This window comes from Python bivittatus, unplaced genomic scaffold (assembly GCF_059951505.1).
Source record: "Python bivittatus isolate LINGU-HERP-01145 unplaced genomic scaffold, Pbiv_v1 ctg000850_np1212, whole genome shotgun sequence".
Classification (NCBI taxonomy): Eukaryota; Metazoa; Chordata; class Lepidosauria; order Squamata; family Pythonidae; genus Python; species Python bivittatus.
In genome coordinates, this window is record NW_028277112.1 from 62143183 (window position 1) to 62170586 (window position 27404).

The 27404-nt window shown below is 35.7% G+C and overlaps 1 protein-coding gene across 5 annotated transcripts in view; it reads left to right on the forward strand.

Moving 5' to 3' along the window:
• Positions 1-27404, forward strand: part of NRG1 (neuregulin 1) — a 173575-nt gene that overhangs the window by 36279 nt on the left and 109892 nt on the right. For 3 of the 5 annotated variants that reach the window (XM_088129886.1, XM_088129887.1, XM_088129888.1), the window contains exons 2-5: positions 115-298; positions 9626-9750; positions 20443-20493; positions 22190-22240. In XM_088129886.1, coding sequence (XP_087986012.1) covers positions 115-298; positions 9626-9750; positions 20443-20493; positions 22190-22240 — 411 coding nt within the window. The remainder of the gene's footprint in view (positions 1-114; positions 299-9625; positions 9751-20442; positions 20494-22189; positions 22241-27404) is intronic. The other 2 variants (XM_088129889.1, XM_088129890.1) reach the window with 2 other exon arrangements.

Genomic DNA, 27404 nt, shown 5'->3' on the forward strand with positions numbered 1-27404 from the left:
GCCTAATCTTGAGATGTCTTAAATGCTCCAAGTTGCTCAGATGTCATTTTCTGCCTTTGTTTTTCATTTCCAAAGACTACGTAGTCACTTACACATTATTATTTTTTTCTTTAGCTGTGCCTCCTGAATTGAAGGAGATGAAAAGCCAAGAATCTGCTGTGGGTCAGACATTAGTTCTCAGAAGTGAAGCCAGTTCTGAGCACCTCTCTCTCAAATTCAAATGGTTAAAGAATGGAAAAGAAATAACAAAAAGAAACAGACCAGAAAATATCAAGATTAAGAGCCCCAAAAAACAAAAGTAAGTATATAGCAGTGTATCTAGAAAGCTGAGAATTGTTCTCCCTGATGCAGATATCAACTGTATTAATTATCTCAGATGCCCAAAATGTGTTATTCTGTTTGGAAAGAGATAATTAATGGAAATAGGTTATTAGTTTATTTTCACTTGATGGTTTTATGATGCTACTGTTATATCTTACTTTATAAAAATTAAATAGAAGCTCTTTGTCATCATTAGGTTAGTTCTACAGGGCAGAATTTCCTTTACAATGAATATATTTCTAATCCTGTGTTAGTAGTGCAGGGATCTAAACTGTGCATGAAGGTATAAATTTAGTTAAATTTGTACCCACTGTGCTAGACATATTCACAGTCTAATAATCATTTGGGGGAGGTGAAAAAGAAATCCTCCTTAATTTACTAGCCAGGTATTGTTATGTTTCAGAAAAAAATAGCTACAGTTTCCTCTCATTCTTGCTTAGAAAATTCATGGACTTGTTGCATGGCAGTCAGAATCAGTATATTAGTTAATTTTTCATTAATCTGACTAGATTGGTTTTTAATCTTTAACATTTATGGAATCAGTGTAATGTCTTGATTGGTTTGAGATATGTTTAAACTTCCTATTTTTTAGTTTAATCTGCCTCATAGCAGTCATAAGGCAAAAATCCTGGTATGAATTTAAAAAAAAACAACCTTAAAATGCAAATTCTGATGTATTTTAGTCTGTTTCCTCTGAGCAAAAGCAACTGAACCAAATATTAACACACAAGTATCTCTCATGCTGCTGATTTGCAGATTGCAGTGCCAACCAGAATTCATAGGCCCTGTTGTGAAGAAAGACTGGGCATGTGGCACATATTGTCCTTGCAAGATACTCCAGAGACTTCATCTGCATTAACAAGTAGCTTAGACAATCCACCAAATTTAACAAGGAGCTCACATGAACCCCTCCGGGATAATTCTGAAAGCCATCACTGACATCCCCTCTGAGAGTTTAGCTATAGTGAGATTTGAACGATTCTAATATTTATAGTTATCTATGTGAAATGAAGATGAGGCCAAATAGATCTACCAGAATTACAAACTGTGTATACCTTCTAGAACATGACCAGTATCTTTTGCACTGTAGTATGTTTCCTGGTACATTGTGAGACATGCCTTAAATGAATCATTTTGGGAGGATTTATTGAATCTACAATGTTTATGAAAATTGCTAGACTTGATGTTAAATTTCAGGAATAGCTAATATGGTTGTGAAGTTGAGGAAAGTTGTAGAACATTTCAGATGGAGTCTGAGAACTCAAGAGATAAGCTATGAGTTTTCTTCTGGTAAATGGATCTTCAGACCTTATCTTAGATAAAAACTTGTTTATTCTCATAGCTGAAACTGAATAAACTATATAAAATTAGTAGATATATCTTATATAGATTTCTATTTGTTTTTAAAAGCATAGCATATCAACATCATGGTCATAGTTGAAGATTAGATTTTATATCAGTTGAAGATGTCTATGGCCCAAGGGAGGATTACGATTTTCCCCCCTAGAGCTTCTGCTTAGATTCAGTGTATTGATAGACCTCGACTTACAACTCCAATTGGGACCGGAACTTCTGTCACTAAGCGATGCGGTCATTAAGCGAGTCACACTGATTTTACAACCTTTCTTGCTGCAGTCGTTAAATGAATCACATGGTCATTAAGTGAATCCAGCTTCCCCCATTGACTTTGCTTGTCGGAAGCCCCCTGGGAAGGTCGCAAATGGCGATCATGTGACCCCAAGACGCTGCAACCATTGTAAATACATGCCGGTTGCCAAGCACCCAAATTTTGATCACGTGACTGTGGGGACGCTGCAACAATCATAAGTGCAAGGACTGGTTGTAACTCACTTTTTTCAGTGCTGTTGTAACTTTGAACAGTCATAAACAAATGGTCATAAGTCGAGGACTACCTGTACTGGAAAACAGAAATGCCTTTAACACACCCTAATTTGTGCTTGATTTGTGCCTGAGTGTTTTCCTGGTCTGACTGGAGCTTGGCTCCTCCTTTGCCCTAGCCTTTTCCATCCCTTTCTTGGCTGCGCTGGCAATTCTTGAACAATTTTCTGGAAGATCTCTTTGTTGACAACACACAAAGTTCTGGTTACTGACAGCACTTCTGGATGACAGAAGTTACTTGTGCTTCAACCTAACCCATTTTAGCCAGAAATAACTGAGTTCAGATTATACTATTATATAGGCCTGACAAAAACAGCTAGAGAATTCCAAAACACAAATTGGTTACAAAAGATATAGTTTTATAAATATCTTAAAAGCCCACAGTTTGCTTTGTCAGACCTGGTTACCTCATTTTGCAGCTCCATTGTGATGTTTACAAGTTTGCAGTGTAGAGGTGAAAGGCTCAATCTTCTGCTTTCCATGTGGGTGTTTTGTGATACTTTAACACAATTTTCTGTTTGCAACATAAGTGTAATGGTTATATTAAGTTATTGCTTGCCAGAATAGAGAGCTTCTGCTAGATCAGTACGGCTTTTTTGGGGGGGGGGTATGATTTAATTAAAGATAAATGACATGGTAACAAACTAATTATTCTACAAAAGTTATAATTGTAAAGGTGGATGCAAAATCTGCTAATTAAGCTTTATGGGATGTTCTTCAGTAAAGTCTTTATTTTAAAAAAAAATGATGTTCAACAACAAATGAATTCACATAAAATTTTTCTACAGTAGAAACATATCAATCATACATTACAGTTCCTACTAATATTTAGACTTCACCTTAATTACAATCTTAAAAAGCGTGGAATAGAAGCTATTGAATCTGTCAGGAGAAAGCAAATTTTCAGTTTTATAATGAACACATTGAAAGTGTCTTCCATATCTTTATAACCTGAAATTGATGCAGTTTAGGAACTAACTGAATGTAAAGGTTTGTATGTTTACATATGGCTTAAATTAAACATAATTTAGTATGTTTTGGTTTTATTCATACCGAATTGAGTAGTAAAGATTATTTTCACAAAATAAAAAGGCAGTTTTTAAAGCAATTAACAGTAACATTGCATGGGGCAGTTAAGTACATTTCTGTAGTTGGTGCGTCTATTCAATCCATTTTGGCTGCATCCCTTCATTTCTTCCTTTTAACTTGGTCTTGCTTTTATTTAATCTTCAACCTGAAGAGATGCTGTGGGAAGCTGAAAGCTTTGCTCACTACCATAATACATATAAGTTCAGAGTCAGGCAGACTTTTTGCACTGGTGGACATGTACACAATATTAAAAGCCTATCATATACAAAATATGCCATTGTTAAGGGCCTTCCATATTCACAACATGGCCTTCCACAAAATATCCATTAACCAGAATGCAAGCTAGCCCTCCTTCTAACCTACCAAGATGCTGTCTAAAATTACTACAAGGGAAGAGCCCTGTATCAGCACCTGAAATTAAGTCTCTCATTGGGCAACTCAGAACAGGGAAGGCCCCAGGGGCTGACTTTATTCCTCTAGAATTATTAAAGAACAACATAGAGTGGTGGACTCCAGTCTTGGCATCACTTTTCACCTATACTGGCACTACTGGGTATGTCCCCGAGGACTGGGGCTTGGCAATTATAGTCCCAATCTTTAAGAAGGATAAGAGAGATGATCCTGCAAATTATAGGCCAATCAGTCTATTAAACATAATTAATAAACTTGATGCTAAACATCTCCAAGAAAAACTTAAGGATTGGCTGGACCAGGAAAACCTTGATAGCAGAAGAGCAGGCTAGTTTCAGAGAAGGCAGAGGCACTACTGATCAATGTTTCATCCTACAGCATTTGATTGAAAAATATTCAACCAATAAAAAAACATCATTGTACACTGCCTTTATAGATCTTAATGCAGCTTTTGACTCAGTATCTAGGACCAGACTATGGGAGAAGCTGGAAGCTACATCAGTTGACCACAGGCTTCTCCATTTAATTCATGCCCTACACACCAATATGACCCTTAAGATCAGGTGCAATATGCAAGGGTCTCTCTTGAAGCTGATTAAAGTTCAAAAGGGGGTGAAACAAGGCTGTATTCTGGCCCCCCTACTTTTCAGATTTTATATCAACTTTTTATACAAGGGAAGAGGTCACAAAAGTACCCAGCTGTAGACACCACTGATTTTATTATCTAAGAATGTCTATACTGCTTATATGTGACCCAAAAGCATCTTGGGAAATATAGTTAATGTTAAATCCTGTCCCTTTGTTTTGCACCATGGCAAATTCTTGGTCTTATTTTTAAAATATATAAAAATAATCTACAAATAAAATCAGATGGAGCACGAAGCCTGGCCTGGCAGGTATTAAGGGATATGTGCTGTATTGCTTGCATCTATATTAGTTGGTCTAATACTAAATAATGCACTATGTTACTATTATTTCAGTGTTTTCAGATTATACAATTTATTGTGTGTTTTCATTATTTTATCTTCACCATAACTTGGTAAAGTAAAATAAGCTAAGGGTTAGTAATTGGCCCAGTTCACTCAGCTATATTTGTTATAAAAGTCATTTACTTCTCTCTTGTGCTCATAAAATAAGGAGAGCAGTTCAGTTTATTACTGGGCTAACTGCTCAATAGAGAAAGGTATATCTGATAGAGTTTTAAGGAATGGATAGAAATTTATATACATAGGATGTGAAGTAGCCTCCTCCTCCTCCTCATGCATTATTTGCATTTGAAAATGCAACCTGCTAGCTGAGGCGATTTCTGTAAGGCTATTCATAGGAAGCATGTTTTTATTCACTGTATGCATTTATTTTATGTCCTACCGTGGTCTCTGGTGGAATTTAATTTGGTGACTTCCAGGCTGTACTTGAAGAAATCTGGAACTCACATCCTAAAATATAAAGCATATATTGTAACTGTAAGAAATCCACAGTTTTATGCATTTGCTATGGATACTTATAAAATAGATGTCAATTGTGTATGACCAATGGCCACACAAGGTTAGATATTTAATGTTAGAATCTTTTCTAAAGTTTGTTTCCTCCGATGAGTCCTCATGTGATCCATATAAGGGTACATGTAAGAGTCCTTTCTATTGTTTCCTAAAATTGTGCATCTCTTCTAGAATATTTACTTATTTTAGCATTTATATTTCTTTGGTAATTTTGTACTCTCTATAGCCTTAAAGTGAACATTTTTGTTCTTTCACAGTTCCATTCATATAACTCACTCCCCCCATTCTCTCTTACTTGAGAATCCCTAGGAACCCCTCTAGATACTGATTAATTACAGTGAGGAAGAGATAGAAATGAAAGTCTGGGCATTGGCTCTGTCAGTACCCTGGAGAGCTCACTAGAAGAGTTTACAGGAAATCTGTTGTTCCACAACTCAATAATGGTCATCTGAGGTTTTAAAAAGTTTACTAGGGTCATGATATCCTAGTTAGTTTGGCCCTTCTTGCTTCTGACTCTAAATGTAAAAAATACAGCTTTTTCTGAAGTCTCATTGCCAAGTTAGCTAAGAGATGAGAGAGACATAGCCACAGTTTGGGATTTCATAAAAGGGAGGGCTGACAGCTTTCCTTGAATTGCAATGACTTAAGGTTTTCCTCTCCATCTCCTTGGTTGGCTGCTAGCCCTGAGGACATGACACTCTCATCTCAGAAGGCTGCTCGTTGGACCTCTTAAAATTCAGAATAAAAGCATATCTTTCTGAATAACAGTGTTATTTGAAAATCAATAAAAGATGGCATGAAGAAGAAGAATTCTCAGTTTTTACTTTTGGGTATAAATATGTGCTCTTTCCAAAGTAATCATAAATCAAGTAATTGGTAAGTTGTATTGCCTTGCTCTCCTCCATTTGGAAGAGTTCTCCAAATCATTTCTTAGTGTTGCTTTGTGTAGTTGGTAACATTAGGGACTACTCAGGAAACATAACACTATGCTTTGCAGTCAGATTTCTTTCCTTTTAATTTGTGCTTACAGATCATTATTCCCAAAGGGCCTGAACCAAGAGCAAAAGTGACTTTAGTAACCCTTACACATATATGTAGTATGGAGAGCAATCTGGCTGAAAAGTGAGGTTATATGACAGTTTTTCAGTCTTCATTATCTTGTGAAAGTTCATATTAACAATTTAGTTGTGAATATTATGGAAAGTACTGGTATAATTAAAGTTGGAAGGTGTCTGGCTCTCCACCAAGTTCTGGTTGACTCTCTTGTTGTTTTAAGCTCAAATATACATACCAAAAGACTATGGCCCATTTGAATCTGTCTAGTCCAAATTTGACCAGTCAGTTATGGCTGTAATACAATACAAATATGTTATTACATTTATAACCTAGAATGGTCTCAATAGTCCAGGTCTGGACTTGGCTTTTCCAGCCACGTGTTGAAATTAACTTCCTTCCAGCTGGTTTGACTCTCTTCATCCTACATGACAATTATGAGTCTAGGTGAGCAAAGGTTTTGTCAGATGTGGTTCACTCATATGTTTTTTCTTGGAATGATTTAATCTCACTTGGTCTGAAGGAAGCAAGGAAAACTATAAATGAGTGAGTGTGGGATACAGATACACACAGCCATCTTAATGTCACTCCTAAATATTGCCCATGGGTGCAAATAATTATTTTATTCTAGTAGCTTATTTATAGCACATTGCAGTACCAAAACAGTTATAGAAAACCTTGGTCTTGTTCACCACTTAATAATATTTGCAGAGCCAATGTGGTGAAGTAATGAGCCACTGTAGTATAAGAAAATATAGTAGACTTAGGCCAGAGAAACTCACGTTCAAATCCTTGTTCAGAATGATCTTAAGAAAAAGACATTTTAGATTTAACTCAGTTTCCCAAATATACTTATCACATTGTAAGGGCAATTGTTATGTTAGTGGTGTGTGCGTATGTCTGTGTTTTAAAAAGCGTACTGTACAGCTTATCAGTTGTTATTTAGGCCACCTTCTTGTCTCCTTATAAGTTAAGAACAGCAAATCAGTGTACAGGCAGTCCCCTACTTGCAAACTTTTGTGTTGTGAACTTTCACTGATACGGACAAGATGAACCTGGAAGTCAGAACCAGGAGTCGGGCCGGAAGTCGGAGCCGGAAGTCAGGAGAAGGCGGGAAAGGGTTAGTTTGCAGCGCACCACAAACTAACCCTTTCCCGCCTTCTCCTGCCTTCCGTTTGCATTGGAGGTTTGCATTGGAGTTAGAGTTCCCAGAAAGGGATAGTTTACACGACGCATTCTGTTGCCAGGTGAGGCGTGAGAGGGGGCAGTGGCAGAGGACAGGGGAGAGGGTGTGGAGGTCTTCTGCCTCGCCCAGCAACAGAGCACACCATGTAAACTAACCCTATCTGGGAACTCCAACTCCAATTCAAACCTCCAACCTCCTGGAAGGCGGGAGAAGGCAGGAAAGGGTTAGTTTGTGGCACGCCTCCGCCCCCTCTCCCCTCTCCTCCACTACCAACCCCTCTCCTGCCTCATCTGGCAACACATTGGTAGCAGAAGATAGAGCTCCTCTGCCCACACTGCTGCCCTGCCTTCTGCCTCCTCCTCTTTTTTTTTTTTTTACTTTTTACTTGGTTGGACTTATGAACAAAACAGACTTACGAACAGCCTCTTGGAACATAACCTGTTCGTAAGTAGGGGACTGTCTGTACTAATATGCTAACACTTGCTGGAACATAAAGGTGTGTCTAATACTGTTCTAAAAATAGATATTTGATATTGAATACAAATGGAGACAGTAAAGTGAAATTGGTAGCCTCATTTTACCCTTTGTGCTTGTCTCTTGATAACTATTTTAATACAGCTCAAAAGATTTGATCTGAGTTTCCTGCACCTTTCTCATGCTGTAATGAACTTTGGTTTCTAGCCATTCATTGCACCCCAAATCCTTCCCTTTTTAGAAGTGGGCCAAATTTAGAAATCTAGCCAGTTTCCTTTCCCTGTAATATCTACACTGTGTTAATTATTGAAGCACTCACTGAACATCCCCTAAGTATTTGAGGGTATATTGTGTTAGATTTTATTATTATTATTATTCAGTTGTCCATAATAGCTTTATATAACTCTGTCTGGGATTCCATGTATTTTATCCTGGATTTTTTTTTTATCCTGGAATCTGATCTGTTAATCAACAGAAAGGTAGCCCAGATTGCAAGAACTCTCTCTCTTTCACATGCTGGGTTAAGGGATAAGGCACCACCTGGAAGATAAGTGCTACCAAGGCTCTACCCAAGTAGGATTTGAGGCCGAGATGTGAATTTAGAATACTTCTAGAAGGGGTGGTTTGAGACCTCTAGCCTTATATCTGCCTTCTCAGTTATCCTATATTTATATCCTATAGGGATATAAAAAGCTCTGAAGTTACTAGGAAAATTGGAGAAGGTTGCATTAAATAGTACTGAACAATGATAATAAAATGCCATAATCTATAACTCATCATGGTAGCTGTCTACTTCGGAATGCAATCCTAAAATTAAGCTTTTGTTTTTAAAAAGTTACATCCCTTATGATCATAAAAGATCTCAAAGCATGTAATTAATGTCTTTGAAAGGCCTCATGCAATCCACTGCTTTTTGTGAAGTAGTTGAAGAGTTAAATTACTGTACTTAAGATTGTCCTACAAGATTTGGGAGTAGCTGAAAATCTTAACTGATCAAAACAAAGTTAAGCAGGGTTGGCCATCATTAGTATCTGGATGAGAGATTGCCAGAAACTCTCAGGGTTATAGTCTAAGATGGGAGATTAAAACAGAAGAAGAAATGACAATCCATGTCTGTACTATTGCCAAGATAAATATGTAGATGTATCCATAAAGCCATAGGAGGGGGGGTTGAGCTCAACTCAAATAAGTTTTTTATGTCTTACTGTTAAGATGGTTTTATTTTTTTAAATAGGGCCTAAATGTTTGATTATTTGTATTATTTGAAGCATTTTACTTTGCCCAGTCAAAAAGGCTCTTAGAGTTACTTACAATGTTTAATAATAGGAAGTTTTGTGCTCAGATATTCATATTAAAAGAGGACAAGCACAGAGAACAGAACTGGGAGCAAGGAGGAAAAAACAAACTGCTTTTTAGTTTCAACTTCTAATGATCAGCTAGAATAGGCAATTGAAGGCTAGTCTCACATTAAAGACAATAGATTGTCCTATCCCCACTCCTTTTCCTCTACTATCAAATCTACAGTAGGAAAATATGTATTATTATATTATGTTATATTATTTGTCCTATGAAGATGGCTGTTCTCTGCTCCTGCAGTAATGGAAGAACAAACCTAAAAAGTATTTTTGTGTATGTTTGGTTCTTTCAGTGATGCATAAAATTATGTAATACTTATTCAACCTTTTTTCCTTAGGACATTCTCAGAACTCCGCATTACTAAAGCTTCATTGGCTGATGCTGGGGAATATACATGTAAAGCGAGCAACAGATTTGGGGATGATATTACTAAAGCTCGGGTAACCGTTACAGATGCCAGTGGTAAGATGTGGTTCATTTTTAACTAGAATTGTTGCAAATAGAATTGGTATAAAGATCCTGTAATGTATCTACTTAAGGGCATAGATACTCCCTAAATTGAAGTGAAAATATTTAGGTTTATCATTTAATTGATAATATAAAGGCCAAATGTAAGAAGAATTTCTAAATAATATGGCACAATATTGAAAAAATTGGGTAATAATGTTTATACTGGCAAGTTCTTTCAAGACATTGAATACACCCCACCTAACACAATTATTGTTTCAAGTTTAGTTATGAAAGCTACATCTTTTTAATGTGATCATATTTATTTTATTCCTCAGATAAGTAGATAAAACTTTTACCTGTTTTTGCTTAAATGTGACCTGACCTCTTAAAATTTCATATTCAGCTACAGCCTCACTTGCCTTACTGTTTTCTAGTCAGCAAAAAAAAAGAAGAAATTCACTTTTTCTACACATGGGAACTTTTCCAGTTTACTATCCTTGTTAGACAGATTACTGCAATGGGCTTACATGAAATACATATGGAGTTGTTAAATGCATTAATTTCTCTTGAGCCCTGTAATTTAGATTTGTGATTTTAAGATGCAGAAAACAGAAAACCAATAAATATATATATATATATATATATATATATATATATATCCTATATGTTCTGCTGTATTTTTCATAGCAGATACACAAATTGCTGTTTACTCCATTAGCATGCATAATCTTTATAACAGATACTTCTGCTTATGAACCACCAGATAGTTATATATTTTGCCATATTGTTTCCTAAAGCAAACTCAGACGTATTGTCCATTCGCCATTAGATGAAAAAAACAAAATGGAAAAGTGTTGTGCTGCTTTAAATTCTGAATTAAAATGTTCCAGATTTTCAAAAATTATGCTAAGAAGCAAAAGGTGATCTATTTATGTGCAGATTATATATTTATAGAGTTGTAGATTTGATTATAGATTATAAAGTTGGTATTAGAACCTTTTATTTCTATAATGCTACTTGTTCTGCATTCTCCCGACAGCTTGTTTGTTTGTTTATTTATATATATTTCAAATTTGGTCACCACCCATCTCACTAGGAAGTGACTCTGGGCAGTTTACAGTACAAGCAAAAAATAAATATTAATTAAAATACAATAAAAATACAATAAAAACCATATTCATACATACATAAATAGTATCTTCCAAGGTGCTGCTGGTAGAAAGGATATTAAAATAGAGGAGCAACTTCAAGGTGCTAACCATCCCCACAGTTGGTTGCCCTTTTTGTTGCCCCATGCAAGTTGGCAGAGCCAGGTATTAACTGCTTTCTGGAAGGTCAAGAGAGTAGGGGCCTGCCTCACCTCTGGGGGGAGGGTATTGCATAGATTGGGGGCCATGGCAGAGAAGGCTCTCCTGGGGCCCACCAGTCAACATTCTTTCGTCAACGGGGTCTGCTTGACTGGGTGGGACAGGTTGATATAATGGGGTGACACGGTCCCTCAGTTATAAACTTTATGTTAAAATATTATTTTAAAGAGCTTTAAAAATTAAAGGAATTTAAGAGGCCCATGAGAATATTTACAAAGTGATTTGAGACCATAATAACTATAAAATAGTGCTGGGAGAAGGATCCCACAACCAGAATGCCCGTATTGGCTAAGCTTCTTCTTCCACCCATACTTGGGTGGTATATCCAGAGAAGGGTCATTTAATGTTTTAAATGTCAAAAACAGCACTTTGAATGAAATAAGAAATATTCTAGAAACCAACAAAGATAACAAAGCATTTGTGTAATATGTCCAGGTCATCTATTCCCAATTCTAGCAGGCCATTTTTAAATTATGTGGGTCTTTGGAGGCCACTTTCAAACACATATAAAAAAATCCAGCCTAGAAGTTTCAGAACATAGATAAACTGAGGCCATAGTACGTTTCATATTATCCTGAGTTGACAAAAACTGTTCCAAGCCACTTGACACTGTATGCAGAGTTGCATCAATGAGCACCCGTCTCTGGGTTCCTTTACAGAGAGTCCAAGCTCAGCAATAAATAGAAATAATCATTTGTAGTACCACCTCTTATCTCTATTGAGTCTCATTTTATTGGCTGGCATTGACTCTGTTTTACTGAGATTTGATACTGGCAATTCTTTCCCAGCTCTTTTCAAACTTTTAAACTATTTTATACATTAATGAAGCTGAGAAAGGTTTCCATATCATCACCTAATGTACATGATTATATAGAATTGTATAGCAATTAGTTATGCAGGAGTAGCTCCTCTATCATTCTAGTTAGAGAGCAATTGTTTCCTTTAAAAAACAACAACAAGAATTATTAGAGTTAGGAGATAAGCTTTAGAATAATAATCAGGGTACTTTTATTCAAAACTAAGTGTATTAAAATATCTGAAAAACTGAGAGATGTTTTATGTAAAAAAAATCACAGTAAATTACACGAAAAAACATTACTGGTAAGTTCTACTGTTATAATAGTGTTATATTGGAATACAAATTTATGAGTATTGAAATAATGGATTAAACAGGTATTTCTATTTCCCTGTAACTGACCTGGTTCCCATACATAAATGAACTGGTTGCCCATAAATCTGCACAGTTTCACACTTGAAATGGCTTTAGCAGTTTTGAATGATATCCCAGGGACTTGGGACTCAGCCAGACTACGAGGGTGAAGTCATGACTCAGATAAATGGATACATGTTTGGGCACAAGGATATTCCTGTATTCTATTCCAAGTGAAAGAATGGGGAAAAGATCACAGAATGTATGAGAATTCTTATTGCAAGACCTAAATATAAGATGTAAAATTCCAGCAGAATTCACTAACCTATTCTTATAATGAAATTAAAGGGTGGTTTAAATGGCATCTTTGAAGGTCTGAGTGAGCACTGAGGATATTATATCTTAATAAAAGGGACATAAATGCAATTCTGCAAGATGAAGTTTTTGATGGCATAAATACCAGATAGCATACTGGATGTTGGCAACAGAAGGGGCTTCAATAAAAGATAATTGATTTTCCAACATTGTATAACTTGTTCTTTGGTACAAGCAGAGCAAATATGTTACATCAGTATGAAAAAATAACTAGCATCTTGTATTTCATTACCTTGTAAGGAAGGAAGGAGAGGTGGTTCTGTGTATGGAGATTGGATAAATGGTGAGAACAGTTATTGAGAACTGAGAACTATGTAATCCTTTCCCATCATGACTCAGGTTTGTTGTACATTTGCTGGGAAACATTCAGTAATAAAGCTGCATTACATGTCTGATAAATAATAAGTTAAAAGAGAGATGTACAGAGTTACTGTTTTGTAGGTCTCAATTATATAAAATAAGAGTAGGCAAACTTTTTTAGCCAAGGGCACATTTAGAGTTTTTTGATACCATGTTGAAATCCTGAAATGGCTGCCAGGGAGACTTTCCTATTGGTTGCCATGGTTGGCACTGCTAGTTACAAAGCACCCATTTGTAAGATGATTGATTAGCGGTGCTCTCTGCAATCTCAGTGGAGCATTTGCAGCATTTACAGGCTTTGCTGCAAATGAACATGACGGTAGAAGCTGGTGATTTGTTTTGTAGCATGCTAGGTTCCCATTCAATTTCTCTTATAATTAAAAGAATCTTTAGGAAACATTGAGTGGAGGAAGGACCCTGATGGGCCCCATTGAAAGGATCAGTGCACAATAGAAGGGTACCATATTGTCTACCCTCGATATAAAGGCATATCTGTTGTTTTATTTTTTGCCATTGCAAAGTATGTATTTTTTTTGGAATTTGGTTGTAATACTGTTCTGTTTTCCACATCAGCATGGGTAATTCCATATCACTTATGCCACTTGTATCCTTCAGCATCTTATTGGACATGTTCAAAATTTCATACAGTGGTTTTAAAGTAATTCCAAAGAAGTGAGCAGAGAAGGAATTGGAATGATAGTTATATTCACAATATTTTAAAATCAGCATGTATATGAAGAAAATAGCAAAAGAATCCAATGAGATTATCCTGTTATAATCACCAGTTATTTACCTGAAATATAATTGTTCATCTCAAGTGCCTTCTGAAAACTTTCTGAATAACTATCTTGAATCAAATATTTATCTTGGACTCTTTTGTAAGTGGGCAACTGGAGCAGTTCTCAAAGCAGTTGTGCAAACCTCCTTGGAAATTGCCCCCCTTTTTATGATACAGCTCATTCCAGTTATTTAGCCCTCTACCACTTTATTAAGCTTCCAAACAATGGTAAAGTCTTGACTCTTAGGAAAGATTGGAAGATGCAGAGGTTTATGATATGTTACATAGGTGTATTTTCTGGACTGATACTATGTTTTGGCATTTTGTAAGCTGCTCAGAGCCTATGGCAACTGAGCAACATCAAAACAATAAATACTCAGGTGTCAGGTTTTTTGCTTTCACTATAACTAATATCAGACGTGGATTTAGAATTTGAATAGCTTTCTCAGATTCAGATGGTAAGAAAAGAGTTATTGTTTCCAACATAGTAATGGTGAAAACTATCCCAATTGTTTCACTGCCTTCTGAAATCACCCTTCCAGAAATACCACAAAATTTTTTTAAAAATCCTCATCCCAATCAGGAAATGGAAAACTATAAAAGGGTGGGGGTGGGGGGATGAATCCAAACCTGTTTTAACCAAAGCAATCAGGACAAAACTCTCTTGTCAAATGTCTAACTTTGTCCAACCCTTACGTCACATCAAAATAGATCTGGATAATCCAGCTAATATAGAAACACACAGTGGAAATTTCCTAGTACAAGGTGCAAGAAAGGTGTATTTTAGGCATGAAAAAAGGCTTGCGTATTCTTAACAAGGCAGAATCAGCTTGCATGAAATACAGTAATGACTTTAACAAGGCCTTTGACAAAGTCTCTCATAGCATCCTTATTAACAAAATGGTCAAATATGGGTTTAACAACTCAGCCATTAGGTGGCTCTCACAAATGGTTCAAGGATTATACTGAAATGGCAGTTATAAATGGCTCTGTCCTGGGCCAGTACAGTTTAATATTTTTATAAATATACAAGCAAGGCTGTTGAGGGAATGCCTTCCAAATTTGCAGACAATACAAAGCTAAGAGGGGTGGCTAATACATGCATGGAGAGGGAAAAAATTCAAAAAGACTTAGGCTAGAACAATGAGTGGAAATATATAGAATGAAATTTAACAGGGAGAAATGTAAAGTCATGCATTTAGACAAGAAAAATAAAAGAAGCATGTATAAAATGGGAAAAAGTAGCACATGTGAGAAGGACTTGGGTGTACTAGTGGATTGCAAGGTCAAATGTCCCAACAGTGTAATGCAGCTGTGAAGAAGGCCAACAACATCCTGAGGAGCATTAAGAAGAGCATAGAGTCCAGATCATGGGAAGTAATTACCCCAGTCCACTTGGAGTGCTGTATTCAGTTCTGGACACCCTAGTTTAAAAAGACATTGATAAACTGGAGCAAGTCCAGAGAAGGGCTACCAAGATGGAGAAAGGACTGGAAACCTACGAGGAATGGTTAAAAGACCTAGATACTGTATGTGTAGCATGCAGAAGAGAAGGCTGAGAGGGAACATGATAGCAGTCACATTGTAGAGGGTTCAGACTTAATCTCACTTGCTCCAGAGGATAAGACTAGAACTAATGGGATGAAGAAACTTCAAGGATATAGATACAGATTAGACATTAGAAAGAACTTCTTGACAGTAAGAATGGTCAGTCAGTGGAACAAGTTACCGCATGGAGTGGTTTCTTCCCCTTCACTGGAGGTTTTCAAACAGAGGTGGATAGTCATCTATCAGGGATGGTCTAGTGAATCCTGCAGTGTCCAGGGGGTTGAACTTGATGACCTCTTAGATCCCTTCCAATTCTATGATTCTGTGATTTTACCATTAAACCAATATTGTACTGGCTGCTTGGGAACAGAAAATACTGAACAAAATGGGCATACTCATGCAGGACTAGATTTTGAATGGGTCTTCCCCCCCCCCCCCCTCATTCACTGGCCTGGAATTCAGTAGCAGTATCTTAATTCCAGGAGAATGACTATAAAAATTAAGGAAGTAACTCATACCCATCACATTTGCTTCCTTTATAACAACTTTGCTTTCTATGCTGCTCTCTCCTGCCCTCCATTTCTTTGTCCCCTTCCAAAATATTTCTACCAACAGGCAATAGTCATCAAGCCCTACCTTAATAAAAATGTATGATACAATCAATTTCATTTTCCCCCATAAGAATAAGGCTTCTCACCCTTGTTCACCATCACAGTGGATCCCCCAAAGGTGATTGCCCTGTAGTTCTTCTTTGGTAGCAATCCTGACACTGATGTGCTGCAATGTTTTGTTTGCTTCGCTTCTAGAAGTCTGAATGCAGTTCCTAAACAATTTTCATTATTTAGCCATGTTTTCTTCTCTCTTTAATGGTTATACTGTATCTAGGTTTGCTTCCTCAGTCACTCTCAAATTATATAATAATTTAAAAACCAATTAGTAAAATTAATCAAAGGCTACACTTACATGTTTTAAGGCTGTTATGTCCTCTGTCCTTAAATTATTAGAGCACTTTTTTCATGTTACTTTACTCTGTTTGAAAATGTAGTCCTCGGGAGAGTGTAATTGAGGTCAGAAAAGATGTATGGAACTTCTCCAGGAGAATTATGTAAATAGCAAACAGTAGGGATTAGTTACAGTTATGCTAATTGCTTTTTGCAAACTAATTTTGTCTCCACCTCGCTGTGTGAGTTTTGTGGAATTTTAAGTGTCTTATGCCCTAATGAAGGGCACTGATAACATTTTGTATAAATGAGGAATAACATTTTCAGGTAGGTATGCCAAACATAAAATAGAATGTTTTATTCAGATTACGGTTTTTAAAAAAAACACTCCTGAGATACTGTATTTCCTACTGCTTCCATTTTTTCTCTAGAAGTCGATTAATTTACTTGCTCACAGACAAATGTACAGGCAGATGCATGGCATTTTGTATTTTATTTGGGAGAAATATGACCTTTCGCCAGGCAAACTTGTTTCCTTATTTTCAATGGACTTGTGTTAGATATAGTTGGATTAGCTAAAAGACTTCCAATTCTAAGACTTCATAGGTGTGATCTTTAATTTGTTTCAATGGGCATAAGCTTGGGAAGTGGATTGTTAGTTCCTCCTAAACTGCTTGAGGGAAAAAATAAGGTGGCAAAAAGGCAATAGAAATAATATCACGATTTCTGTCACACATGATGCCACATGTATGTTTAATCTGAGTGCATAAGAACAACCCCTAGAAATCCATTATATAACAGATGCCTGATTTGTTGTTATCTCACTTGTGTAAATCATATTGTAATTTTTCAAGTTGTTTTCTTCACATATTTTTGTTTTTAAATGGTTTGACAGCTTGTTTGGCTTTTTTAAAAAAGAAAACTGCTAATTGTCATTTGAAATTAATAAATGTATTAGAATTCGTAAACAGCTATTAACAGGAACTCCAGCATGGAGACCATCCGCTACTTGAGGACTTGAACAGACGGGAGTTGTTATGATTCCTGGAGCCAAACCTGCTGAGTTTCCAGCGTGAACAAAGAACTCTTTTTTCCCCCCCTTTTTAATCCCTCTTGACTGACTACATCTATGTACACTATGGATTGTGTTTAACATTCAGGCAATGATTAAATCGGAAGATTTATGTTTATGTTTTCATTTTCATCATCTTCTGAACCAAAAATATGTGCGCATTCCTTCTACTCACCATTTTGCTTGGAGAAGAAGAAATATGGAGGAATATTTCTTATTTCCAGAGAGGTATATAGATTTTCAGTGAAATATTGAAACATGGGTTTCAATAGAGGTATGTCATTATTCTTAACAAAAGATTAAATAAGACAGTGTGACTCCATATTTTCTAAAGTTTGGCAAATGTTTAGATGGCAACTGTAGTTCCTTCCAGAAATCTTACTGCCATCTGCCATTTGCTTTTGGCAAGCATTAAAACAAGCAGTGCACTTCAAGTAATTTCTTCCTGTTTTCTGTTTATCTCATTCCCATTTTCCTGGATGAAGCCAAAAGCTTAATCTTTCCCAGCTATAAGCAACTACAGTGTGATAATCTTCTTTCCATCTCAGAATCTACATTGTGACTTAAAAACTTTAGTGATGTTGATACAATATTCTAGATGTGTCCTGTCTATTTTTTTGTAACATCTTCCCTAATGAAGAATTTTGAAGATCTCAGAAGCGTACCCACTGTTTTGTGACATTTTGGTTATTCCTAATAAAAATAGAAGTCACCTATGAATTTTGGATTTTACATCTGTGAGTTCACTGATGCTTAAAATAGCCCTATAAGGAACAGATATTTGATTAATTAAAATAGTAGTATCCTACCTTTGTACCTACATGGATCTTAAAGTTAGCTCATAAGAAATGTTCAAACAATGTCTTTCTTTACAGCGATGCATCATAAATTACATGTTGGGGCCTATTAGTTCTCATCTCTCATCCTTCTCTATCTACAATAGACCTCCTCTTCAAAGTATGCTGCAGGAGATCTTTACAAAAATGGGGGGGGGGTCACTTACTGTGCTGCCGGATCAAACAAAACAAAGCCCCCAGTTTTGCTGCATTGCATTTCCTATGATGCTTATGTATCCTACTTTTGAGAAGATTTTCTATTGTTACAATGCATCATATATTGGAAGGGCTGAACAATCTTGAGATACGTAGGGAACTTTTTTTCTTTGCATATCATTTTTACCTTGTATACATTTACACATATACATTAATTCAGGAAAAATCTCCATAAAATTTGTATACATCTTATGCAGATCTGGTTGTAAAAATAATATTTAATGTGCATTTATTACAAAATTTTAATGCTTATTTATATATTGATATAAATAAATATTTCAAATGTATTTTAAGCAAATATTCAGAACTGTATGATAATTGGAAGGATATATATATTTATTTATTTATTTATTTATTTATATATCGAATTTGTTTCCGCCCATCTTGTTAAAAAATGAAATATACATTTCACTCCATACTTTTTAGAAAGTATAAGCTTACCTATAACATGTAGACCAAATAAAATCCTCGAGCAATCCTAGTCTAGTCTGGTTTTAAGGTAAAGATCTATGAGAAAAGAAAACAAGATCTTATCAACAGGGTTTGAAGAATTTATCATGTGCTTTTGGAAAGTCTCATTTCTTGTCTTTGTCTAAAAGCAAGATTTCACTATCCTATCAGTTTGGACTTAATGGTGACAAAATTTCACAGTTCTTTTGTTGTTTATGCATTTTGAAAAAGAATAATAAAATTTCTGATTTATTTAGCATTTAGTAAAAAAGACTGTTCCTTTAAGAAGCAAAGCAGGTAGTGCTTTGATTTAATTATGAGACTGTAACTCTACTGAGAGATTTTCCTTAAACTGTGATTAAAAAGGATAAACGCTTAAGCAGCTAAGAGTAATGACATTCAGCTAGGGAGAGATGTAAGGATGCAATAGTGTTATTCCTTTAAAACTGTTGAAATATGGTTTCTAAATCCTGAGATTTAGACTAAATCTTGAGAGAAGTATTCTAAACCAGTGACAATCTCATGTCATCTTTAAAGGATGTTCCTCGTGTAGAACACATTACAATAATGGGCATGGGAATGAACTACCTTCTCAGAGATGCTGATGGACTAGTCCAAACTGGTTAAAAGCATTCTAGGCTATTTGAGCATCCATTGAAGAAAATGTATCACGGAGTACTCCAAAGCTCCTACCTACCCCAGCATACCAACTTCAGAGCTCTACCTTGTTGAGATTCTGATTGAACTTACTAGCCCTCATCCTGTAGACTCTGCTCCAGAACCTATATAGTCCCATCTAAATCTGAGGAGGAGTAATAAAACATGGGTAGAAATTCCCTGATAACTTCAACCAGGGGCTTCATACCATCATTAAACAACAGAAAGGACCAATCTGGCAATATTCTGGAGCTTAATGACTATGAAACCAGCAAAACTTTCTCATTATCAGTTTCTATAACTAATCAAGCATGGCTATCCTTTCATTCTCATTTTGTTTGACTGCTATATTCTTTACTTGCTTCATATTGAAATTTGACACTATAATATCCCTAGAGATATGTCAGTTATACATTAAGATACCCAAGTATCTACACATGCATATTTCTTAAGCCAACTGAACCTTTATGTGTGTTTCACATGACAAAGAGAAAAAAAAAAGTCTCTGAAATCAGATATTAGAGTTACTTTTTCTGGTACCATTTTTCACTAGAAAAGGTTATTAAAATCTATCTTTACCTAAATTAAATATCTTCAATTATGCAATTAATGGTATATGATAGATGAAATATTAATTTTGTTCTACATACTGAATGAGAGATCCATAGAAACATAGATCTTAGCCCAAGTCACCCAAGAGGATCTATTTACTCACTTCTTGTAATACCATCTTTCATAATTTTGCTTTTTCCAAATAACAAAAAATACCAATAATTGAGAATAGTAATAGTATCACTATATCTGAGATCACTAGTGATACATTTCAATTACAATAGAAGATTAAGTTATATTTTCTCTTGCTTTTCCTGTAATTTCATCAGACCACCGTCTTATACACATGGCAGTTCACTGACATGTGTAGCTGCTTCTGATTCCTGCTTTTGTTTTTTGCAGAACCCACGGGCATGGTACCAGTTTTGACAAAAGGAGTAAATGCATCCTCACGTAAGTCAAGTTGAATAGTTTGCCTCCCTAAAGTTAATTCTACATATCCAGGTTTTTCTTCAGCCTTTCTCTACATCTTTAATCTTTGGATAGAGTTTAGATATGTCATAGGAAAAAATGCAATTGTATCCTTGATCTATATTTATGAGTTGATTTGATGATCTCAACTGGAGTTTAGTGTCTTTTTCTACTCTAAAGATGCCCTTACATTATCAGTTGCAGCAGCCAGTTACAAGTTGCAGCCTGCTAGGTGTTCATCCTTTCTTTGTCTTCCTTGACACTATATTTTCTTTTTGGCATGGGATATTAATGCCTCTCATTTCCTCTAGTATTGCATGCATCCTCTAATAACTTGACAATGCTGAACTGTAGTATTTAAAAAGGAGCTGCTATTAGATTTAGTAATCTATTCCTTATATAGCTTATGTTGCCTCTGTTCCACTTGGATTATATTTGCATTTTTAAGCTGCCTTTTTACAGAAACATTTAGATCTGTCACTATGGTATCCTCTTATACTGCTTTTTGAGAGATGACCTACATTATTTGCAATGGGGCTACTTTCATGGTTTTTAAAATGTAGTCTTTACAATGTCTCAAAGACAGGTTCCATTCCCTGACAGCTATCTTATACGCTCATATTGCATGTTGCTGCTTGTTCTGTTCATCTGTCACATTTGTGGCACACCAGAATGATGAATGCTGCATCCCTTCAGCTTTTCTGAGATTCTTTTGTCTAACCCTGGCTAGTTCTGGAATGGTAGCAGAGCAGAGCACGTGGCCTTCTGAATGCATGTTTTGAAATTCTACCAGATTTTGGCATGTGACTAGTTTTTGCATTTCATAAAGGACATCCTCTGTCTTGCCTTTCCTGTGGTTCAGTCTCCCATATCAGACTGAAAATTCAGTCAATCCTGGTTTTATTTCTCTTTACTTCAGCTGGTTACCAGACTTGAACTTTGTCAACTTGTCAAGATAATTTTGTTCCATTCAGGTTTTTTTTTTTAAATATGGATTCAAACTATCTTTATAATAGGAGTGCGTATCAGCCATGTTCCAATTCAGATGTGCAATTCAAATTGAAAAGGTGATTTCATTGAATCGCTTTTGAATCAAAGCTTTGGATACCCATAGTTTCTAATTATTTAAATGTTCCTGAAGTTATACCCACCATTATGAAGTATCTTTAAACTTCTCTCATCATTTAGTATTTTGCTCCTAGTACAGATTTTTCCAAAAGCAGTGCTTGTCATGAATTCTTTGCAGATGTCAAGTCATCAAAACATCTGAATTTTCTTATGTAACCCAGGATCTTCAAATAAAAAAATCTAGCCAGAAACTATATTTATTTCTAGTACTTTCTACCAATATAGTAATAAAGTGGTCCTTCTAAATCTTTCAGTTCAGGGATATTCTGTCATGCCGTAACAAAGAGTTAAAATCATTTTCCCTAATTTTGCTAGTTTTCTGCCAAGAATGGAGGAGAATTTTTTAAATTAATTTTTGCTTTAATAAGTTATTCTTGGTATGCTTAGGACAACATGTAGTCCCTTTGTAATTCCCTGCTATTCAAAGCTGCTCTTTCATCCACTTTTCCCCAAAGAATTTGTCTTTCCTGGGAAGACAAACTTTAAACTCCACTACAAATGGATAGGACCTCCCCATCTCTATTACCATGTTGCTTTCTGTGTATTGCAGAACTCATAGACAAGATTTCTGCCTCTACTGAAGGAACGAATACATCTTCTAGTAAGTATATAGTATTAGCAGTCTTCATGAATACAGCATACCTCTTTTTGTTTCAGTAAATATACAAAATATATGCTGATTACTGGGATACAAAACTCATTCCAAAAAGAGTAAGACTTTTTAAAACCACCTTCCCCAACCAGTGCCCTTCAAATATATTTTTATTGCCACTCCCATAATTCATCTAAAATATGGTCATAAATGTGTCCATCACATCTTAAGCTGAAATTAATCACATCTGGAAGGCATAAGATGCAGAAAGACTGTTCAAGGAATCGATTCCCTGAAAGGAGGAACCAGTTTGCTTCCTTAAAAAAAAACATCTTCCTTTTTTCCCTCTGTCCATTCTAGAAAAATTTTTACAGAGCAGAATTGGGTTTTCTGCCAAAACTTTAAAGCAGATTGTGGAAGCTGTAATTATTAATGTTTCTGACTCCAGAATATGCAAATAATCCTAGCATTTAGATAATTAGATAATCTTTTTACATAATTGGAGTGCACAAAATAATCCCATCTTGGAAGAAAGCCTGTGTTGAAGAGATGTTTTATTAACCTCTCCATTATTCAAGACCTAAGGACATTATTAAGGATCTAAGGACATTCTCCTCCACAACTATACTATGCTATGCATACTATACTGTGCTTCAAGAAGGAGTTTTTTGCTCATACCAACATGCTTTGTGAAATGACCCTTTTGACTGTTTGGATAGCCCTAATAATAATGTCAGTAATGTTAAGATGGCACTGCATGTACTAGATAGATTATTGGATTTGGGCTGAGGAGGTCGAGGTTCAGATCCAGCATAATGCAACAAACTATGTAATCTTGGCTATCACAGGACTCTGAGAATAAAAGTGTAGGGTCTAGTATATCTGAAGGATTTATTCCTGTTACGCTGAAATGTTAAGATTATAGGCTTTTCTGTTGTAATGACTTAGTTATGAATTAGGCAGATGAATATGGTAAATCAGATAAATGTGTTGTAGTTAGAAATGAAGGGTTGGCTTGTAGCTAGGTTTCATATTAAAATAAATTTGAAGAGGTATTTTGGGGTGAAATCCTAAGAACAAGCAAATAAGCAATGGAAATTGGAACAATTAAAAAAACAGAACTTTGGGCCAATGAGACAGTTGGAGAAGGAAAGTTCATTGGAAGGAATATTGTGTGAAATAAGGAAATCAGAAGATAGGCTAGTCGAAATAATAATAAGGCATTAGAACTGGATGTATAATAGGATGAGTTCTGTAACAAGATACAGACATTGAGGGTCTTCGTAATTTCTATGTTTTAAAAATCCAGGTTGCTGCAAAAACACTTTTATTATAGATGTTTAATTTTATAATTTTGAATGTATGTTTGTTCTCAGGAAAACTAAAGCTCAGAGTAAGCCGAAGTTAACAAAAGAGAGCAAAACAGTTTCTTCAGATGTGTTCAAAAGAAAAGGGAAAGAAAAGAAACATACCAGCTACTTAGTGAAGGTGGCAAATGATAACAAGAAAGAAACAGTAGAACTACTCAACTCTTATTTGGCCCAACTTTCAGGATATGTATATTCCACATAAAATTTTAAAGAGCTGGTTGAAAAACTGAGATTCCAGTTTAAGTTCTATGTCAACATAGTCAAAGAACATCTGTTGACCTTGAATGAGATACTGTAGATTCTAAGCCAGATAGATTGTAAGATTTGAGAAATCTTATCCTGTGGATGATGTCCCAGATGATTGGGAGAGGACAAATGTCCCTAACTTTGGCAAGACAAAAGTGGAATCCTAAAATTACAGATCAGACACTGTGGCATCAATACTGGAAAAATTCAAGAATAAAATATTAGGTGATAAGTTTGTTCACATGGAAAAAATGCAGTTATCCTATGGATTTCTATGGAAACTAATCTCATAGCATGTTTTGATTGAATATTTTTTTCATCAAACTGTGGCAATGCTACTTATTTCTTGATATCAGCAAAATATTTAACAGTAATTATTAAGCTAATTAAGTATGGACTGGATGCCTTAAGGCAGATCCACAGTTGGTCTGAAAACCATACTCAAAGAGTGCTTATCAAACTCGAATGAGATATCAGTGATGGACCACAGAGTTCAATCATGGATAGATTATTTGCAGAAAATACAAATAAGCTATGATGTGTGATGTTACTCTATAACAATTGTTGAGAACCAATATTGGTCTAGGAGGAGATACTGACTAAATAACAAAATAGCTTCCTTACGTTTTAGAGATGTAGCCATGTTAGCATGTGTAGTATACAAATATTTTACCTATAAAGTGCTCCCTACTGCAGCATCCTCCGACCACAATTAAAATTACTAGACTAAAACAAAAGTAAAAATTATACAAACACTATAAAATCAGTATGCATCATATGTTAATAATACCATAAAAATAACACTTATATAAAATATTACGCCTAGCATCCTGCCATCTGACTTTACTAATAGGATTTACAACAAACTATTTTCATTGCGTCTGTCCTATAGTACAAAAATGAAGGTAGAAAGATTGCTGATAATTTCAAGCAATAGAACAAATGTAAGGCATTCTATTTTAATCTTCCAGTAAATTATTCATTCCTAATTTGAATGTATTTGAGATTTATTTTTCCATTTTGTGGATTTTATACTTACTGATTTATGCTTTCTCCTCTATATCTATGTATCCATAAACATACATGCATCTGCTCCTTTATACATTTAGTAAAGGTTTGTGTATGTTGATTTCTATCATATCACAAGCTGTTTTTCTCTTCTTCCTGCACCAAACTAATATAGCCTCTCTTCTGGAATTTCTGTGACCTTGTAAGGTAGAATACATGTATAATTTATCAATTTAGGGAAGTTATACTTCCTTGCTAGTTGGATAGAATACATTTATTTCATTAGCAAACAGCCTTTTTCTATAATAGGATTAGTGTAAAGAATATATCAGCCAGGCACTCTTCTTGAACACACTGAAAGGCTTCAGGAGAAAAAGTATATGTCAGCTGTCAGAGTCTAGCTAAGAGGCTGCTGGTAATCAATGGCCACATGGGACTGATGGAGCCATCATTCAAGTGGAAGGCTGCAGCTCTTCCTGCTATGGGCCCAGATTCACATGGGGAAAGGGGAAAAAAACATTATTAAGTCTGTAAAAATACCACCAGCTGTTTGTGTTACACTACTAAAAAGAGCTAGAATGAATGATTGAAAAGAAATTGTCAGGCCTAGCCCAAGGAACTCCAAGAGACAACGCAAAATCAGTTCAGCTATGTTTATTAGCTACAACCTCTAGCAAGAATCTTCCCAGACTGAAACCCCATCTCCCAAGTCAGCCAGCCACAACAGTGTGAATTCCTCAGGGAGGTGCCAGTCTCATCCTCTTGTAGTTTCCACGCTCCATCGGCAAGCTAAGAAAATGCTTATCTCCCTGAGCTTGGCCTTCATAATTCCATTCCATCACAGAAATCAAGAAAAACCAGAGAACCAAACTTGGTTTATTTAACTTCTTTAGAAATTACATTTGGAAGATGGAACCTTTATAATAGAATTCTGCTTAACCTGTTCTTCTGCATCAAGCTAACACAGATACATCTTCCATTATGAAATTGTAACATTTTTTAAATTCATATTAAATCCTATCAGAAAGCATTTATGCCTTTTCCTTAATTTTTTCATCAGGAATGTGTTATATCTTGGAAATACAACAGATACATAAATCTGTGCTTCCTTTAGTGAAATTAAAATTATGAAATGCAACAATTGTACATGTTGACACTAGCAAGGCGAGCATCTCTAGTGAAATCTCTTAAAATGTTGGGAAACAAATGATGCTGTCCTGCCTTCCGCAGTTCTATTTTTCTTGAAACTATACATGATAAGAATCTTTTTTGTGTTATTAAGAGGTGCTGAATTTACCCATTCTGTTCTCCTCTAAGCAGTCATTCTTATTACTATGTTCACTATGTGCCTTTTAGAAATTGCTGAGTAAATACATTTACATTTAATCATATTAATAGATCAAAGGAAATGTGCAAGCCCCTTACAATCAGTTAATTGCTACAACAATAATTTGAGGCTGTCTGCCGGGCTGTTCTTCCAAAATCAAATATGTATTTTCCCCCAAAATTGTTCGTTGTTACTTAGCAATTCTATCTGGCAAGACTTTAGGTCTGTCTCATCATCTAATGCACAGGCTCACGCTTGTCTTTGCCAGGAACTACAACTTGCCATTTCAAAGGCTATATAGACTTTCTAGCATCTTCATTCACATCAATAATGCATTTAGCTTCCTTTACAGAAGGATCCTGCCTGGGATTATAAAGCAGGGGGAAAGAAGAGATGGAGGATAAATGCAGACGAAACAGTGCATATGGTTACTACTTCTGAGCAAACGTTAGGCTATTTTTGAAATCACTCCATCTACTCTTTCAGAACTGTTCTAGTTGTGTTAATCAGGAAAGTTTAAGGGATGAATTCTTTCCTTACCCGCTGTCTCCTCCTTCCACATTGGACAATTTTTAAATGTCTTTGTTCTTTTTTATGGGGTTGATACTATGCATGGGACTTCATCCATCCACTTGATGCACTAAACTAATCAAGCAGTGTTTCTGTATTCACGTTAGTTAATGCATTGCACTGTCTGCTTTATAGCAGTTTCGAAATGTATTGTATTGATACCAAAATGGGAAGCCCTCCAAGTTTCTTTCAGCTCACAAATTGGAGTTTAATAAAAACAAATTTGTTAAGGCAGCCATAATTTGCAGTATGACCAAAATAGTAGTATCCTGTTTCTCATTCGTCTATAGAAATCGAATAGTCTGGGGGTAGGACTTTCCTTCAACTTTGGTAACAGGTTATTTATCATCATCATATCTGAGACAGCAGATTGATTTAGGAAGACCACAGTAACGTGTACCTTTTACCTTCCAGCAAAGGGGAATCCAGAAAGTTTGTGAAAATACCTCTCTTCCATTATAGCATCTAAGATCCCTCACTCTGCCTCTTTGCAAGAAACCTGGGATGTGATAGAATCTGATAACTGATGAGTAGCTATGTCACGTTTTTTAAAAAAAACAGCCATCTTAAAATGTAACATCTGCCTAGATGGAGATATGAAAGGTCGTTGTTGGATTTTGGTTACAGGGAAATGTGTGCCCAGCATACACAA